The 18,774-nt window shown below is 43.2% G+C and overlaps 2 protein-coding genes across 2 annotated transcripts; both read right to left on the bottom strand.

Moving 5' to 3' along the window:
- Positions 1-398: 398 nt before the first annotated feature.
- On the bottom strand, positions 399-1,709 carry fam181b (family with sequence similarity 181 member B). The gene is given in 2 exon segments (XM_030108573.1): positions 399-1,676; positions 1,678-1,709. Coding segments are annotated over 2 exon segments (1,233 nt in total). The 3' UTR covers positions 399-475.
- Positions 1,710-5,386: 3,677 nt separating this feature from the next.
- prcp (prolylcarboxypeptidase (angiotensinase C)) lies at positions 5,387-16,866 on the bottom strand. The gene is made up of 9 exons (XM_030108487.1): positions 16,424-16,866; positions 12,633-12,773; positions 12,434-12,535; positions 12,066-12,247; positions 11,694-11,851; positions 8,935-9,107; positions 6,916-7,083; positions 6,633-6,820; positions 5,387-5,785 (listed from the first exon to the last, which is right to left on the bottom strand). The coding sequence occupies exons 1-9, from the start codon at positions 16,589-16,591 to the stop codon at positions 5,581-5,583; spliced, it is 1,485 nt and encodes a 494-aa protein (XP_029964347.1). The 5' UTR covers positions 16,592-16,866; the 3' UTR covers positions 5,387-5,580.
- Positions 16,867-18,774: the final 1,908 nt, after the last annotated feature.

The following is an 18,774-nucleotide window of genomic DNA, read 5'->3' as shown; positions in this document are numbered from 1 at the left end:
TTGCACAAGCAATGAATCTGCCAGCTGAAAATACATTCAGAGCTATAAAAGTTCATAAAGCAAACAGGGCATCGGTCACAGTCGACATTAGATTTTCAGTAGAATTAGTCGTCATTTCACAGGGCTGTGGGAATAAAAAGTGTCTCCATTGTTGTCATTTTCTAGCAAAAACTGAATGTTTAGTCGATTAAACCAAGAACTATTTCTGCAAATTATGACGATGTTGTGAATTAAACTTTTGAAAAAGCTTCTCTGAAAAGCTGAGGCACGGTGTGTTTTTCTGCCAGCATTTAACTGTATATTGCCTGAGATAAAGGAAAGAGTCAGATCGAGATTCTTCTCTCTGGAAACAGTGAGTGATCGCGGGATGATACCAGATGTTTTCCACAACAGATAAACAAATACAACACAGTGATATAAAACTCTCTGAAACTACTGTTAAAACTTTTTTCTGATTAGCAGGATGGTCAGTTTCTCATAGAGATGAATAATTAGCTCTGTTATAACCCCCACTGATATCATAGGCGACCTGAGGTGTGGGGCAGTCTGTGAAGAAGCTGGGAAAGGCCAAAGTGCACAGTGCGTTGTCTTCCACGCTCCCTGAGAGCGCCTCGGACTGACAGTACGCAGGGGGCTGGGCCGGGCCCGAGCGCACGCTCTCCCCCGCCTTCTTGGAGGGTCCCGAGCAGCTAGTCCAGGGCTCGGAGTAGAGGAGGCCGCCGACAAGGTGGTGAGCGTCGTAGGGAGCCGGGTCGGGGCCCCCCAGCTCCGGCTGCACCCTGAGCGCCATGCCGTGGTAGAGGTCCTGCTCGCTCACCATGTTGCTGTAGTCGGGCCCCAGGAGCTCGAAGAACTCGGCGGCCTCGGGATTCCCCCGCTCCAGGTCCTTCAGCGTCATGCCGGACGTGGAGCTGACCTTGGAGCAGTTGGTGGGCTCAGTGAAGAAAGAGGGGGGCAGGTTGCGGTGCCTCAGGGGCGGCTTCTTGGCTTTCTCCCCCCTGATATCCTTCACGGGACTGAAGAGCGCTGCCAGGCTCTTGCTCTGCAGGTTGGCCTGGATCCCATCGCGCTTCGGCAGAGTCTTGCTCTGCAGAGGACCCGGCTGAGTCAAAGGGGAGCCCTGTCTCTTCGCCGGGGCGTCCGCTCCGGTTCCCGGCGTTATGATGCCCGTGCACCTTTTGATCTGTTTCTGGAGGTACTTCCGGTGGTTGACTTTCCGTTTGGATTTCACCGGCTTGTCCAGAGCCAGCTTGATGTTGCTGGAGGCCGAGTCGATGAAGCTCAGCAGGTCTCTGGTGGTTTCTTTGTAGTCCTCGTCGTTCTCCGCCTCGCCCAGGAGACTGCCGTCCAGACTTTTCTCCACCTCGTACTCCATCACAGAGCCGGGGAAGCAGAAATTCATGAACTGAGGGTTCATGATTGCAGTCTGAACAGCCATTACTCTGCTGAGCCCGGCGGCTACACCTGTGGCGTCCACTGTGATCCCTGAACCGGGAGCGTCTTCAGAGCATGTCTCTCTTCCTGGGGCAAACACTCGGTCCTGATGCTGCCGCTGAAGTTCCGGTAAACATTGCAGAGTAGAAAGTGACGGGCTCGGAGGGAGGCGAGGAAATCTTTCAGGGGGCCGGACTAATGATGTCAGGACATCAAAGAGGAGGAGCGAAGGGACCGCAGGACTTAACTCTTTGCTTGTGCCCGACCACCTGCATCTAAGAGGGATTTGTCTGAAATTCCCCGCTGAGCCCAAGACAATAACCTCTGTCAGAGCTCTCCCCCTTCGCTTTAACTGTTCGCCAGTGCTTTGAACCAAAAAGAAAAAAGCTTTCATGAAACTGGATGATGTTACTGTAACAGTGAGAAGAAAAGGCTTTAAACTCCCAGTGGACGGAGGATTACGGCCAAACTGTTACACTCAAATCTCTCCATTAAACATAAAACCTCTGCTTTTTTGGCTGCTACTAAACAAACCACACACGAGCAGAAAATAGTAAAAACACAAGTTAAATTCATGCAAACTATTCCTGTTTACTTTTTAACACAATTAAAGCTGTTAAAGGAAGGTAACTTTTAACCTGATTAAAACCAGCCCAGCTATCAAATCATGGCCACACTGTAGAGAGACCAGTTTCCTTTCTGTGGGAAAATCTTTGTGCCCAAACAGATGCCGCTTATTTTTGAGGGGGAATCTTCCCAACTGCTTTGCTTGTGTCTTAATCTGCTCATGGCAAAAGTTGATTTCTAGTGCATTCCCAGGCCAGTGGGAATTTCTGCCCTGGCCTGACAACTATTATGGGCTGCCTTTGACATAAAGCCCTACAGGGTCTAAATAGCCTCTATTCTTCGCGCAGCACTGAAAGGGAGCTTTGTGCCAGAGATTCATTAAATTGCACCTCACAGCCCCTTCGTAAAATGGGTCTCAATAATGAACAGTCGATTTAACTAGAAAAGCTGCCGGAGCTGTTAAATTAAAGGGGAATAAAGTGCAGTTCGGGCTCAGCGTGCCAGAAGAAATGTTGACCTTAAGAAATCCTGGGTATGAAACTTCTGCTGTAAACAATAACGCGTTTACAGGAAGTTTCTTGGCCGCCGGTGAATATACGATGGAGGATGTGTCCAAGAGCCAGGTTGTTTTGCTGCCAGCACTTATTTGAATTTGAGCGGAACTTTAATTTAAGATGATTCTGAGTGATGTCGGATAAACTGTACAACCGGGAAAAAAAATAAAAATTTGAATGATTCCTGTGTTTACGGGCGGTCCCATCCTTTGATCACGTTAAACCTTCATTTATTTCCGTCGTTTCAAGAGACGCCGCAGCTGAAAAACATAATAAGAGAAGATCAGTGCTTTTCACGAGGGTCCGTGTTGAAGCACCGACTCATTTAAGGGCTTGAGAAATGTGAAAGTCTGAATTCTTTGTTATGCTAATTCCCGGGGAGAAAGGGGACAGTGAAACTGATAGCACTAATTATGTGTGTGCCGGCACAAGTCGCTGACTGATAAGAAAGCCAGAAAAACTCACATTTAGGAGCAACAAATGGTGGCAAAACAAAGTCTATTCCCTATTTACACAGCTGGAAACAAAAGGCCTTTTGATATAAAGATGAAAAAAACCAAAAAAAAAAAAAGGCAGCCGCCTGTGGAGACACGTGAATATTCAGCTGTGCTCGTTCCACACGTTGGGTGTAAAATATAAGAAATAAGTTCTATAAAACTGAGGTCGTGAGTTTATTCTCAAAACTTAAAGGATAGGAAAAACAAAAGTGCTGCAAACTTATTGAACTTAGTGAGCGGCCGCCTGGAGGGGCCTCACCGCTCGCCGCTCAGTTTTGGCAGAGTGACATCATCAGCGTCATGGCAGCCATAACCCCCCCAACACCCCCCCCTCCTCTAGTCAGGGGGTCTTGGCTTTTGTGCTGGTGGGTCATTCACATCTCAGAGGCTGACGCACATATCCCGGAAACAAGTTCCTATTGTGGGCTGAAGGCAGAGCGGCGGAGAGGCGCTCAGCGAAGCTCAACATACAGAAACACACAGCGCCCAGCCTCGTTTTCACTCTATACACTTCATATATTTTTCATCCAGATCAATGTTTCCGATAAGTGATGATCAAAAATCATTTTAACTTGTGGGTGACCTACATGTTTATTTTCCTCAAACTGTCAAGTCGTAAGACACCATAATGACACCGCCTGCAAAATAAATTCTGAAATAGATGTTTGTGTAGAATGACAATCAGTCTTATCTAGAACTGGTGAGAAATCTACCCTATTTTCACACATTTTGAAGGTTTAAATTGTGAAATATGTTTTTTTTGTGCAGTTTTACAGTTGTCAGCATATGGTTTTTAGGTTATAAATAGAGTAATGAAATGTATAAGTTTAAAAACATACTGATCAGATAACTTCCTAGCTTTAGGTCAAATGTTTTTAGATCAGGATTTCTTTTGGATCACACATTATACTCCATGTTTTGTTGACAAATTTTTGAATTTAAAGTAAGGTGTTGAAGCTTAACGCTGAGATGTGGTTAAACACACACACACACACACACCAGCCGTCCCCAAGAATTTAACTATTGAGCAGCGGCCGGCCCCGAGGGAGCCGGTGATCCAACGCGATGTGACACGCACTGGCTTAATCTCTTCCTATCAGTGTGTGGTCCCCCGTCCGAGTAGGAGCGGACTCAGGAGTTCGAGGTTGAGCGAATACTAATAACACGTCTGATTGATGGCCGGTGTCAGAGACGCAGAAAAGGCTGGCAAAATTAATGACCTCTCAAAGTCCTGAGAAAAGTTTAAGGAGGGCATTTAGTGGCGGAGACCCCGTCCTCCCCCACGCTTAGCCGGGTCTCTTTCTGCCGGGGCGTCTGAAACCCAGTCAGCCCTGTGACAAAATGCTGAAACGTCTGGCCTTGTGTCTCCCGGCAGAAAATCAAGCCACATACCAGTGTAGGACATGTTTCCCCCCATCTGCTTCACAAGGTCATGTCATGTCAGCCACTTTTTATTGAAAAGAAGAAGAGGAGTTCAATGGGAAAGGAAAGTGGGGGAAAGAAGAGGCCGGAATAGCTGAAAGAAACCCACAATGCAGTGAGGAAGACATGTTTTCATCAGCGGATGATGTGTTTTTAGCCTCCGCCGTTTTGAGATTTCTTCATTTTGGCATCCAAAAAAAAAAAAAAAAAAACTACAAAAGACTTTGTAGCTCATCTTCCGCCTCGCTCTTAACCTTCCATCAACCCCTCTCCAGCTCTCTGGCACCACAGGAGTTGTATTAATAATATTACTTGAAGGGAAGGGGGGCAAACCTGAGACTATGGATAGTTTCGGTGCCACAGTTTAGAGCTTTAATGGCAGGCGGTGATATAATGGGCGGCGGGGGGGAATCCCGCAGGTCGGTCCGCAGGGGTGAGGCCAGTAGGCGTAGCTGCAATAACCTCCCACCACTCACTTTATTGGCCTCCTCCGATTGGGTTTTTATTAAATCTGGAGCACGTGCAATTGTTCTTGTCGGGTGGATATAGGAGTTAAGGAGGTCAGTCGTTCGCCAGCATGACAAAGAGCCTCATCAGCAGAGCGGCCACGTCATCAACACACACTCTGGCAATAAATCTGGAGCTTTTTTTTTAATCACTTTTCACAGGAAAATGTGCTCCTTGGAGAAATTATGAGGGGAAAACGCTGTAAAATATAAAACTTGAGAAGCACTTATATTTAGTGAGAAACAAAATTTATTTTCACATTCATCGTGGTACAAAAAAAATCTTTAAGAAAGGCTTTTCTTCATATTTGGTGACAAAGGTGTCAAAATGTGACTGATTCAAGGATTAGAAAGCATCTTGAAACATGTATTCTTTGAGAAAACAAAAAAAGTGAGTGCTTGGTGCGTGACCAGCAGATCAGAGATTGATGATAATCCAGTACCTTGTTGCCTCCAGTGAAGTGTCAATTCAGAAACTTTGGAATAAGCGCAGTGTGTGAAATTCTATTTCAGCACAATTTAAAACAAAATCTTTGTGAACATCCAAGCTGTGCAGGTTTTCCTGGGATTTTTTGAGACCTTGGGAGAGGTCACTGCCGCTCACCGAGTCTTTTCAGCCTGCCTGATCCACTGCCGGAAATACTGCACCTCTAACGCCCGGGCAGCCCGCACCGAGGGCGGGTCCAGGTCGTTGCTGTAGCGGAGGTCCAGGTGATGGGCTCCGTCAGGAATCATGATGGACACCAGAGAATCGGAGAGGTTCTGAGTCACTCCTCCGGCTGACCAGGGATCCAGGCCTCCGTTACTGGAAGAGAAGAGCAGAGAAACAATCAGGCGACGCCGTTCTAACTCAGCGGGTAGAAATATCTCTGCCGAGGAAGTTACTAGTTTTGTTATGAACTATCTTTCAGCCCAAGTTGGCGTAATTCAACGTGCTTTACAGGAGGCCGATGTAGGGATGAGAACATGAAAGAAGGAAGGACGAGGAAATGGAATATACCAAACAAAAAGACATTTTAAAAAGGAAAATTAAGAGCTTACTGTTAAAATGAAGAAAAAAAGAGAAGTGGATAACAAAAAACCAAATAACTAAAGATTAAATTTAAAAGAACTAAGCAGAACCGATGGAGAAAAAAACTAAAATTATCAAAATTAATGAATAACAAATAAGAATTTAATATAATATAAAAACATGAAAATGAAAAAAAAAATAGAAGTGATAAGCAGTGAGTAGTGGGAGGACATTAAAAAAAGTTGAACACAAGATACAAACACTCAAGCAGAAATTCATGTCAATGAGTAAATGACAAAAAGTAACTGAGTTTGCATGTTCTTCCATGTCTGAAAACATGCATGATGTAATATGCCGACTCCTCCTGGTCCTTTATGTTTTATTATTATTATTTTTACGTATGATATGATAGCAGAATTGACTTGAAATGAAAGAGCACATAAAAATCCCAGCGCCTCTGTCAGGAGAGAGCTACTGATGTATTTACCACTGATACGACTCAGTTCTTCAGGTTTTACAACATCTATTTTTAACCTGTACACATGTCGGCGTTTGAAGCTGATGCGCCCAAATCGAATCTCGGCCCAGAAAACACAAACCTTCCCGGAGGCTACCGCCTGCTCTCACGCCGGACGTCTACCTGAAGATGATGTTGCTGTGGGAGGCGATGTCCTTCCCCCCGTACAGCGTGGCAGCCCAGTCGGCCCGCGGCCTGACGCCAAACATGCTGCTGCACTCGTCGGAGAAGGCCTGGAAGTTCCACTCCTCGGGCTCGAACATGTCCTGCACGCCGTCGCTGCACATGGGCATCACCATCTCCGTGCAGGCCTGTGGGAGAGGGATGGACACGCATCGACTGTGACAGCTGAAGCTGCCCGCTATCTGTACTGATCTATCTGGCGTGACAAGGCCAAACGCCGCACCTGGTAAAACCAGCCGAGGACGCCGAGGCTGCCGGTCGCCGTCTGAGACGTGTTGAGACAGGAGGCGCCGCCGGTGAAGTTATAGTAGACCTTCACCGCTTGGGAGACGCCGTGCAGGAGTTGGTAGTCAGACACAGGCGAGTCAAAACTCAGAGACTTGCAGACCACCTTAAAAAAGAAAAGAAAAAAACAAGAAGGGAATAAAGCTCAACAACAACAAATAAGTGGAAGTTTGATCACATTACAGTTTGGGAAACCTATTAAAGCTTCATGCATTTTTTAAAACAACATTAAAAGGAGGCCATTAGAATATCTCGCTCCCTTACATCCAAGTTGTTTACCAGACTAAAGACTGCTTTCTTGTGGCCCATAAAGTGGTTTTTCCACATAAAAAGTAGTGGCGCCTCATTTGCATATGAAATTCCCTGGAATGAACTTGAATTTATAGCTCCAATCTTGGCAGAAAAGAGGCGCAAAAAAAAAGAAAAAAAGAAAAAAAAAACAGCCGTTTACCTAAAGGCGATGCTACAAACTGTTTAAAATTTAAAGATTTCACTCTCATTACCACTGTTGTGTTTGGGCATGGGTGACTCTTAGAATTAATAGCGTGAATGATAAATATTTGCGTTTGAGCTCTTGTTTGATTTCACTGCGTGTTGTTATGGTTGCGGCGGCGGAGCTGGCCGTGGCTGTTGTTCTCGCAACTCTTTGTGAAGCCCAGAAAAACTGGGCTTTCTTGTTTGGAGGTTGGAGGGGAGCTGCACAAGTGTGGAGTCTGTTACTAAGGCCTTTGTCTCGGGGCCGGGGAGGAGTTGGTGGTCGATGGATGAGGAGGGCCACAGACATGTCCAACCAAAGATTTATACTGTGAAAAAAAACACTGCAATAGCTCCAAAGCATCTTCTCCTTACTTTTCAGATAGGATTAGGCTTATACATTCATCTCTGCCAACAGATTTCCCTCCTCTAAGCCCTCAATACCCCGTTCTCACACTCACTCAGATAATCACATTAGCTTTGTCATTAAAAAAGCTCCTCTTTGCACCCACTGCCTAAACCGCTTAAACCACCCATAGGGGTCGCATACATTAAGGGCAAGGAGCCAAATAACGTAAAATGACCATTTAGTGTTTGTTTCACCCAGTATGGTTCCTCCAGGGTTTATTACTGATACCACAAGAAATGCATCATGGGAGTGAAAGAGCACTGGTGAGTCTGACGTTCCCGTTTCAGCTCCCGGTTATGATGCTGAGGCGGCGAGCAGGGAGTCAAGGTCAATAGCAGAGCTTGGTTTATTCACGTGACATGCAGAGGTGACTGGTCCAATACACTGCGCCCGAGTCAATCAGCCCCCGGAACACTGCCGCCGTCCCGCCGCTCCCACACAAAGGGCGTGTTGTAATGCCGACGACAGGAAGCGTCTGGAAAAATGCTTCAACGTTCGCAGATGCAAAGTTTCTTTCCAGCTAACTGTGAACACCGTCCCAACATCAAGTGCCTGGTTGAGTGCTGGTTACAGTGCCATTCAGACGGGAGTGGCGCACCGGGCGCTGTGTGAGCGTCCGTCCCAACAGGAACACCTCGCACATCCTGCGGAGCGTGCGAGTCAAAGGGGCAAACAGGACCCGGGATGAAAAGAACGGTGGCTTCCTTGTAGCCGCTCATCTAAAGAATACTTAAAACTGAAAAAAGAAACTCGATCCTTATGAATATTAATGAAGTTGGTGGACAGCTGTTGTAAACAAAAGCCTGGAAGACCACAACAAACACTTGTAACACAATCGGCTGAATCACACATTCATTTTAATTAAGGACGGGCTGTCAGGCCAAATTAGGCGCTTAAGCAAAGACAAACAAAACACTGCGGCAAGTTAAATCCTGTAGTGGAAAATTATTATAAACTCCAACTCAAACTTTTCCTGTCATGTTTCTTCTTTTTCTTTTTTTTTTTTTTTTTTAATGGAGCCACACTAGATGACTTAAACCCCAATTATCCACTTTTACAAGCAGCTGTTTGTACCTGGATTGGCCAGCGAGGCAGAGGCTGGAGGAAATTGGCCGGGTAGGGGTAGTCCACCATGGCCAGGTTCACCCACGTCTCCTGGAGCCAGCCCTTGAAGGCAGCGACCTCCATCTTGTTTTTCAGAGGGGCACACAAACTGAATTCCTCCGACAGCCACTGAAGACCAGGAGCTGGAGAGGAGAGAAAGCATCAATGGGAATCAGCGAGGGTCAAACAGGACAAAACTGGCCAGTGAGAGTTTTAAGAGGGTGACCTGAAAACAGCAAAAATGAAATTAACTGTAATTTTAATAAAAACAACTGCTAGTCCTAAATTGTCCACTTGGGGCTGCCCTGTAAAGGTAAAGGTTTCTTAACAAATAGAGAGGGGGAGCCTTTCATCGATCTTCTGCAATATTACGAGCATAATTTGACCCTTTGCAGGGCGCTTGCCAATGTGTAGCAAAAAGTAAAACCACTGGTGGCCTGTGGGGGCAGTGTTGAGCTGCATCGCTCATGGGTGACCAGTGAACGAAAGGAAGACAACAGAAATCGATCCATTTCAAGAAAAAAAAAATGTGTGTGGAAATAAACAAATCTCCAACACTACCTCTCCTGGACATCAGGGCAAAGAAGAACAAAAACATAAGGCAACGAATCATCCCTAAAGACGACATTTTAAATACTACGAGGGACACAAAGAACCATTTTAGAAGTCTGATCCAGCTTCACCAGTGCTCTGATGACTTTTTGATGACTTGATGACTTCGATGATGAAGTGAAGTTCGTGAACTGAATTTAAGTGATATGTGGCTCCTGCACTACTGCATATTCAGTAAGTACATTAAAATCTCAGTCAAGAGTAAATAATTCTATTCTCTCGGCGTTAAATGGCTCCAGCTCCATGTGCCTTCAGATCGTCTGGGTGAGCACGCAGACAGCAAACATATTACACAGGTAACATCTATTCCAACAAATAACCACGTACGACAGTGTGATCACAGTTACTGAACACAGCTCACGCTGGAGGCAGCCTCTGTGAGTCCTGACTTAACTCTTCAGTCTGAATATCGTCCAACACTGTATGCACATCAACTACTGAAACATGTTCCTCTGCTTTTATTATTCTAATTCAACTCTATTCAATTCTAATACAACCTGCACAATGAAAGTAAAGGAATTACATACATATTTACTTTACTACACAGAGGCAATTAATGAAAGCAAAGAGCAAATCCTTCATATGAGCAGCTGTGTTATAAAGCAGCACTGAACTTTTTTATTGGAATACTTTTACTACTTTTACTAATAGTGTGACAGGGAGAAATGTACCAGAGCATTCAATAAAGCTTCTTCCTACACTTTAGGATTATGATAATGGAACAGGTACCAGGGGGATCCTATAAAGGCACACTTCCTCAGATCTGAGCTGAAGAGTCCTCTGAGGAGAGACTCCAGACTTTATATCCCACAGTATTACAAGGTTTAATATCATCTGTCTGGTTTCAGGCTTCAGTAGACTACTTGCACTACTTCACAAACTTCAACTTTTCAATGTCAAATTTCTTCAGAAGAAGCCATTTTTTTTGTAATATAAAAACAGCATGGTGCACTATTTTGTCAGTCGAACCATCGTCTGCAGCTTCTCTCTCCAGTGTAAGGTTGTGGAGGCTGGAAGGCAGAGCAAATGGTAGAATCAGACTGGACTGGAGTGAATAGGAAGCACGCTGGTGTTTTGGTTAGCAACTGATAAGTTCCTAAGAATGTTCCATACGTGTGTGTGAAGCTGTCTGACCATCTATGTGTGTGATGGAACGGCGACTTGTCCAGGCTTAAAATAGCAACACGGCATCACCGGGGCAGAACCAACATGTCTCCCGATGGCATCAGTCAGTGTTTCACAACCTCTCTCTTGAGAGGCCTAAATTTTACCGTTGTGAACTCGAGCGACTCCACCGTCCAACACACCCAGTATGAATACAAAACAATGGCAGGAAACTCAAAAAGCACTACATGTGGAATACAGTTTATCATTAGTAATGAGGATGAACTCTGGGGAGTTTGGTGCTTCAACTTGCACAGTTTGTAACTTTCACTAGCCACTGTTTCTCCTCAAAAGATCTATTTCGCTATAATTTTGTCCTTTGCTTCATATTCTATGCAACCCTCTGAGTACTTCCTCTTTTTCCGAGCCACCATTTCTTCTCCCCAAATACTGCAGACAGGATGTTCATGTTCAAAACACAAGTGTCCTTACAATATTTTAAAACTTAAATAAATTGCTTTTCCTTTTGTATTTTTTTAACACTCCACTTGCAGTCGAACACCAACATTAAGTCATTTTCATTGACGGACATTAATCAAAGGCTGACTCATCGGTATTTACAATTAAGGATCAACCAATTATCGGCCTGGCTGATAATATCGGCCGATATTGGGCATTTTTCTAATAATCGGCATCGGCCTTTTTTTCCCACCAATAGCCGATAAAATAAATGTATTTAAAAACGTGCTCTTTGGATCATATATACAGCCGTCTCTCTCTCTGCCTGAAGTCACTACTCTGGGCTGAGTAACAATGTCCCACCCACAGCTAAATTTTGACACCAAAATGTACATTTTTACTGCAAATGAATATCGGTTCGACATATCGGTTATCGGTTTCCATAAGCACCAATAATCGGCATCGGCCCTAAAAAAGCCATATCGGTCGATCCTTATTTACAACACTATCCCACTCCACTCACAGCCTAATAATCCAGGAACGTCTCGACCGACCTGTGGACGAGACGTTGTTGATGGCCTTCCACGATTCCCTGATGTTCGTGTCACAGTTAAAGCCGCTTTTGGCAAAGTCTTGAGTGACGACTTTGTAGAAGTCTCCACATGGCACCATGCCAGGGAACTGCCATATGGGAGCAGAGGCTGCCAGAGCGCTGAAACACAACAATAGGAGTCGAAACATTTCAGCTTTTCTCTCAAAGTACACAAACTGCAGATCCTCCGCCGCCTCTCCATAACGTCGTGAACATATTTATAGGAGAAAAATATTGATCGCCAATGTTGTACGAAAGTCAAAACTATTTTCTTTAGGCTTTGCTACTAAATATTTTATACTGTGTCAAAGTGCAAATCTCGTGTCTGTCTCACCCGACGACGACATTGGGGTATTTCATCCTGAACCAGGCAGAGAGCATCCCCCCATACGACCCCCCCACAGCGATGACAGGGCTCCGCTCAGCCCCCGGTAAAGTCTTCTTCAGGCTCTGAATCAGCACTGCAAAGTCAGCCAGGGCCTGCTCCGAGGTCAGGTAGTTCAGACGCTTGCTGTCCTGTAAGCAAACCGAAAGTTAAACTCAAACTCCAGGCTTTCAAACAAACACGTCAACTTACACTCTTCAGTTGGATGAAAGTGAAAAATGGCAACAGAATTTCTAAGTTCTTGTTCAAACTGTAAATAATATACAGATTTGGAACCAATTTATCAGATTTATGCGAGACTCTACATCTTTTCTTACACTGAAAGAGTCTGGTCCAAACGGCAAGGACTCTCCATAGTAACGATGTTCTGCAAAAACCAGCATGGCGCCCAACTCCTCCGCAACTTCCCACATGAAGCCCTGTAAGAACAAAAGAGAGAGGGAAAAAACAAACCAAAGAAGAATTAGACTGGAGATGATGTGAAGTCTGAATACAATCCAGCAGGTAGACATTTACAGTGTTGTTGCAGAACCAGGTGACGTCGCCTTCGTTCCCGGTGTAGAACAAGATGGGTCCTCCTGGCCGCTGCCAGTGCTGGTCGGCTGTGAGGTATCTCTGTTTGAACGTGCCATCTTCAAGAAATCCAAAGTGATCAATCTGTAGAAAACAACGATGGTGGATTTAGTGAAAAAAACTACAGTGTGATCTCGTTCGTGTATGTATAGCAGAGAAGTACAACATTCAGGAGAAGTAGACAAAGATGGAAAAAGAAGAGTGAAAACCCAAACAAAGGAGAAAACTCAGCAACGGTGCGGTCAATGAGTCACAGTAGTTTGCACTCTCGCGTCACGACAAGAAGGTCACCAGTCAGGGTGAAGTTTAGCCCAAAACTACAATTTCATTCCTAGTTGTTGACCCTAAAAAGTCCTAATGTGTGAATGTGAGTGTGTGTGGTTGCCTCTCTCTGATTGACCTGCGACGTGACCTTCTCCCACGATCGGCTGGAGCTGACCTGAAGTAAAGTGGCATCGAAGACAGATGGGAACAAATTCGCTGCCGTCACCTCTCATTTGTCAGGACGCTGCGCTATTTTCAAGAACAATCTGGTAAATTAAAATAGTCCTCACTCTGACTGTCACTGACAATGGCTCTCCGAGTGATACATGGCGATGTTCATCAACAGAAAGAGAGACTCATTTGAGGGTCCGGTCTAAATTGCCTTGAGGTGGAATACCTGGCCCGGGGCCAGCCGCGGTTTAATGACAGTATCGAGGTCGGACTCTGGGGTAATTAGCCCCAATTTGTATTAAAAAATGTTGGAGTCATTTTAAGGGACGCCACATTAGTTCCACTTAAGATGAGCTCTGAAATATCCTTTCATAAAGCCCGGGGGATTCTGGAGCATATCTCCTGCGCTCGTCATTAAACAAAAGGCGAAAAGAAACCAACAACTTCACAGAGAGGACGACCCCATGAGGCCACTGAGTGGCCCAAACCTTGAAGCAGCCCCAGCGCTTACTCACAGGCAAAATGTTTCTGTTTTGTTTTTTTCCCCCCCATCGTCGCTCTCTTCCCTCCTCGGCGGATACAAAGGACGCAGCGATTTTATGAGCCAATGACAGCAGAAAGATTCCGGGGCCTCAATGTGTTGATTCAACCCTCGACTCCTTCACACTTGGCAGTGCTTTTAAGTGTGTGGGGACCATGAGACGCTTTAAAGGGAAAGTTCAGTCTGGCAGCAGAGTGAGTTTCGCTGGTTTTTGTTGTGTAATGTCAGAATTTTGTGAAGCAGTTAACTGAGATCTTTTTTTTAAAAAAAAAAAGAGCCATGAAATCTGAAAGGTTTTCAGTAGTTATTAGTTTTAAAAATATAGATCTGTAACTGTTGAGCTCTTGAAAGATAAACTACTAATGCATAAACATATTCTAATTTAAAAAACTATGACAAACTAGAGATGTCATGCATAAGTAAAAGTCGACGAATCAATACATTTCTGCAGCTTCAGGACCCCTGGAGCGTACTGTATCCTCCGCACCCACTCAGTATTCTCATCACAAAACCTGGAGGATTAGTTTCATAACGCATTCACTCCCGGATCAGTAGTGCCACCTGCTGGTGGCCGCGTTCAGCACTGCGGAGGCTGGCACGGGTTAAAATTCTGTGCATATGCTGCAAATCAAGCAGGGCCGGCGTGTCAACTGCTGCACAGGACAAGAGGCTGCAGCTGTTTGTCCAGCGAGCAGAGGCGCGAGGGAAACAAGCGAAGCACACACACTCATGCAAACTGACAGCAGTTCATTTAAAAAGGATGTTCGAGGACACTTCCATTCATTGTCTGGGAGGCAGAGTGCAGGATTTCCTGACGACAACTGCTGGATCACTTGGTGCTGTCTTCACAGCCAACAAAATGCAGGAAGAAATGCATGACAGATTATTTTGTTTTTATAATATATATAAATAAGAGCAGATTTTCTTCTGGCACCAAAAGGCTCTTTTTATGTGGATGCATCAAGGAGAAACCTGTATTGTTTAAAGAACCTCCATCAAACAAGGCGGTGGGCGTAGAAAAGGGAGGAAATAGTTGTTATCTTCTTGTCAGCTCGGCTGATTAAACAGGATGTGGTGGGTTGGACCAGGTGTGGAGCAGCATCCTCAAACACAGACAGTGTTGACAATATTACCCACATAAAGAAACTACTCAGTGATAAACTCTGACTTAAAAACAAATCAGAAATCTGTTGTTTCCTCAGATATTAGGTGGGGTATCTAAATACTTTCCATCTTTGATCAACTTTGTATGAAAAAGTAACATGAACTGACATCCTGAAAGGCCTAGTAACACTATGGCACCATAACTCAATGGTGACATCTTGAATTGCTCTAAACATTGACAAATAGATGAATTATTTTGTAACACATAAGTACATGAATTAGTTGCTAATTTGTGACTTTACAAAGTTAGTATGTGTGGATATAGGAGCCCGTCCTTCTTTGCCCTGATGAATTGTCCAGGGTGGACCCTGCCTTCATCCACAGTCACCTGGGGTCAGCTGAGGCGCCTGTGACCCTGAATTCGATGAACTGGTTGAGAATATGGGTGGTGGAGTCAATTTACAGAGTGAAGATAAATGATCATTTAACTACTCGCTTTTGATTGATGCATGCATCATAATGATCTATATTAAGATTCCAGAAATAGCAGCTGGTTAATCAGCACATCATAAATGTCAAAAGTGACCTCCAGTCAATATCTGAAAGGTCTGCATAACGATCACTGATTACGACCATTACTGTGATTGGCACTTTCTCAGCTCTCCTTCCTGTTGGAATATTGAAATGAGACAAAATATCTTGTGACCACATGAGTCAAGGTCACTAGAAGAGATTATGTGGTGAGCAAAACCACATCATCCTCAACATGCTGCATGAATCTGTGAGGAGTAACAATAAATGGGAAATGCAGGAGCTGAATGAGGATCAGTCAAACCGCCCTCACATTCACAGGGCCCCAGGGACCTCTTTAGGCAGGGAGCCAAGACGGATCTGCTCAGCCAGTTGTGATGGCTTTCCCTTCACTACAGGAAGCTGGATGGAAACACCTATTGTGTTGTACTCCTGTAGACACAACAGACAAACCTCTATAGAATCAAGTTGCAGGGGAACTTATGGAAAAGAGCAAGTGGTTGCAAATATTAATACATAACAATCATCGGAGTTGATTAGTGGTGGACAATAAAAGGCTGAGTACAATAAGCGGGGGTTATCAAATGTAATCAGAAAACAATATTTAATGCCGGAATAAATCTAATCACTCATCTTATGCCACAGTATTTCCAGCATTTGAGGGAATTAATAGTTTAGTTTGTATTTCTTTTATTGTTAGATTGTCATTGTTGGAAGGAATACTGAAAACAAAAGTGAAAATACTGTTCGACTACTTGTTGTGTACTCAATCACAAGTCAATGCACTGTTTTTAAAAACTTGCAAGCACCATTCAAAGACTAGACAAAATATCAGTTACTTTTAACCAGATTTGATTTCACTGTCATTAAATTCAGTTTGACTGTATAAAATATTTATATTCCAGAGGCTATGTTTTTTCACACGAATATTTTACATTTGTGAGAAAATATCCGTATAAAACAAGAATAATACCCGTAGATAATTTCTAAAAACTTAAATAACTTTATACCCACACGTGTGAATAAAAAATGTTAAAGAAAAAAGTGTCAAACATGAATGTAGGTCATTAAAACATGCACGAGCCGTTTAAAATTCCGGCTTGAAGATCCATTCGAGACTCACCTTCTGGTCAAAGTAAGATGTTTTATAGCTGATGGGGGGATCTGAGGAGGAAGGCAGCCCTCCACCCCGAATGGTAAAAAGTTGAGGTTTGAGTGCAGTCACGTGGAAAGAGGCAAAACACAGCGTTAGGAGGCAGACGCCCCACACCTCCGTCCCGACTCCAGACATCACAAACACACTGACAGACAGCTTATGATTAAACCTTAAGCATGATCTGTGTGGGCTTAAGAAGAGGAGAGGGAACAGAGACTCGTCCCGTGAAAAAAAACAGAGGAAGTGAGACTTCTCCTGCTGTCAGCAGATCCACAGAGGTGTGACTCTCGACACCTAAATTTAGAACCGAGGGGGAAGCAGCCCGCTGCTGCACGGAAAGCACCGGGTTCAAAGTCCACTCAACATCTCAACAACTTTAATTCACTTCCGAAAAACACGCTGTTGTGATTGGAATGAGCAGACGGTACCACTGTGGACGACTCGCAATGCCTCATGGGAACTTGAGTCCTTTATAGGCATGCCGACTGTCGATACACTTACGATATGAAACACCTGAACGAGCATTTACGAAACTGTATTATTAAAACCTGTAATATAATACAAGGGGACTGCACTTAATAATTTGTTTACATTGCATACAGTGCTTTAAAGCGTCTTCCATCAACCGGAAATTACGTCAGACGCCGGTGCGTCACGAAGAAATGAGATTATTATTATTTTAATAAGATTAATCTTTTCTTTAAAAAAAACTCATGTTCAGACATGAAACAATTAAAATAAAAAAAGCATACAAGTTAACTTGCGATTAATCGTATTATTTACAAAACGTAAAAAGACAGCACCCGGAAGTGGTACGTGTGTCTGTGCATACGTGAATAAATTTAAAATTATTTGTCAAATTTATTGAGCTTTTTACACATAAACAAAAATAAAATAAAATAAAAATATTGACTCAAATATATACATACCGCATCTTCCCAGCACCGTTTCTATATAATTTGGTATTTAACTTAAAAGGAGGTATTTTGTGGCATTATACATTTTATTATTTCATTCATACTAATGAAAGATCAGTATCGTTAGTTTAAGAGCAATTTTCGTCTCAAATTTGGGTTGAAATCAGCACAGTGTGCAATTTTTCAATAATGTTATGTGAAATGAAAACACATATTTTTATAAACAAAAGTCATATATTTGACATTATAACAACTGAATACTTTTATATATCAAAGTCAGATTGCTGAATATTCTAATCAGATCGTTGAAGAAATCTCAAGCATTTACTTTCTGTTTTGTATGATGCGTCCAGCAAAATAATTATATTGAATTTTTTTTTTTTGCAGTTCACCACAAGGGATATGTGTTGTAAGAGAAACCTCATTCAACAATATTAAATAGCCAGTTTTATTTACTTTTACAAAAGTAATGCTCTTTCTTCTAGTGATCTTGTGTGAGTCATGGTCACATTATCTTCTACAGTTGACTCCTTGTGGTTCCATTAACCATTAGCGCCACTTACCAAATACTCTCCAATGATCTGTAAATGTAAGTAAGATAAAAACAAATATGCATAAATGTAGTATAATCGTTTAATGTTATACAGAGTATTTAGGGAAAACTTTGTACACATAAAGAAAAAAAGCACAACATCCCATAATTTCCTTTGTTTCTCCCAAATTGTGTTAACAGGAAGATTGAAGGAAGGGATTAGCCATGAGTAGCTGCTGTTAAATCTAAGGTAAAAGGCAAAAAAACAAAAGGCTTGCCGGTTTTACAAAGGGATTACTGATATTACAAAATTAAAAAAGCAAAGTGCTGAGATGTACTACAGTACTAGGTCTGTACAACAAAAGATAAAATGTTACAACAAAAGTAAGTGTGCAGTAAATGGCATTGTGCAATACAGTACATTACAGTTATGGCAAATATAAGAAAAGGTTCAGTTAGACACTACAAATCATGGCTAAACATGCTCAACAATCTCACAATGAAAGCGTATGAAGTACAATGAGTCCTACAAAACTACATGAACAAAGTCAAACAAGTTTATGACTAGGGAGCAACAACAAAATATATTTACGTCTATGGATAACAGAAAAAAAACTGCTGACAATCAAAAAGTTCTGTTAATTAAACTGTAATTTTTGCTGATTAAAGCCTTTCCAACTGTTTGAAACTAAAACCAGTGACCAACCACAAGCACCGCAAGGACACTAACAAAAATGATGGCGTCACGGAATACTGTAGCATTTATATGTTTCAGTTCATGTTACTCCACATAAAACACTGTAGCAGCATGTAAAAAAAAAAAAATCTTCTATCGGGAACAAATATTTCACAGTATGTAATGACAGGTG

Source organism: Salarias fasciatus, chromosome 14 (assembly GCF_902148845.1).
Source record: "Salarias fasciatus chromosome 14, fSalaFa1.1, whole genome shotgun sequence".
Taxonomy (NCBI): domain Eukaryota; kingdom Metazoa; phylum Chordata; class Actinopteri; order Blenniiformes; family Blenniidae; genus Salarias; species Salarias fasciatus.
This window is presented reverse-complemented; position numbering and strand designations above follow the sequence as displayed.

Excerpts from the sequence above, each read along its gene's own strand:
- prcp (XM_030108487.1), bottom strand. The coding sequence starts at position 16,591 with ATGTCTGGAGTCGGGACGGAGGTGTGGGGCGTCTGCCTCCTAACGCTG. Across the intron at positions 12,774-16,423 it reads CATCTTACTTTGACCAGAAG|ATTGATCACTTTGGATTTCT; the intron begins GTGAGTCTCGAA and ends TGTTTTCTACAG. Across the intron at positions 9,108-11,693 it reads CAACAACGTCTCGTCCACAG|CTCCTGGTCTTCAGTGGCTG; the intron begins GTCGGTCGAGAC and ends TCTCCTCTCCAG.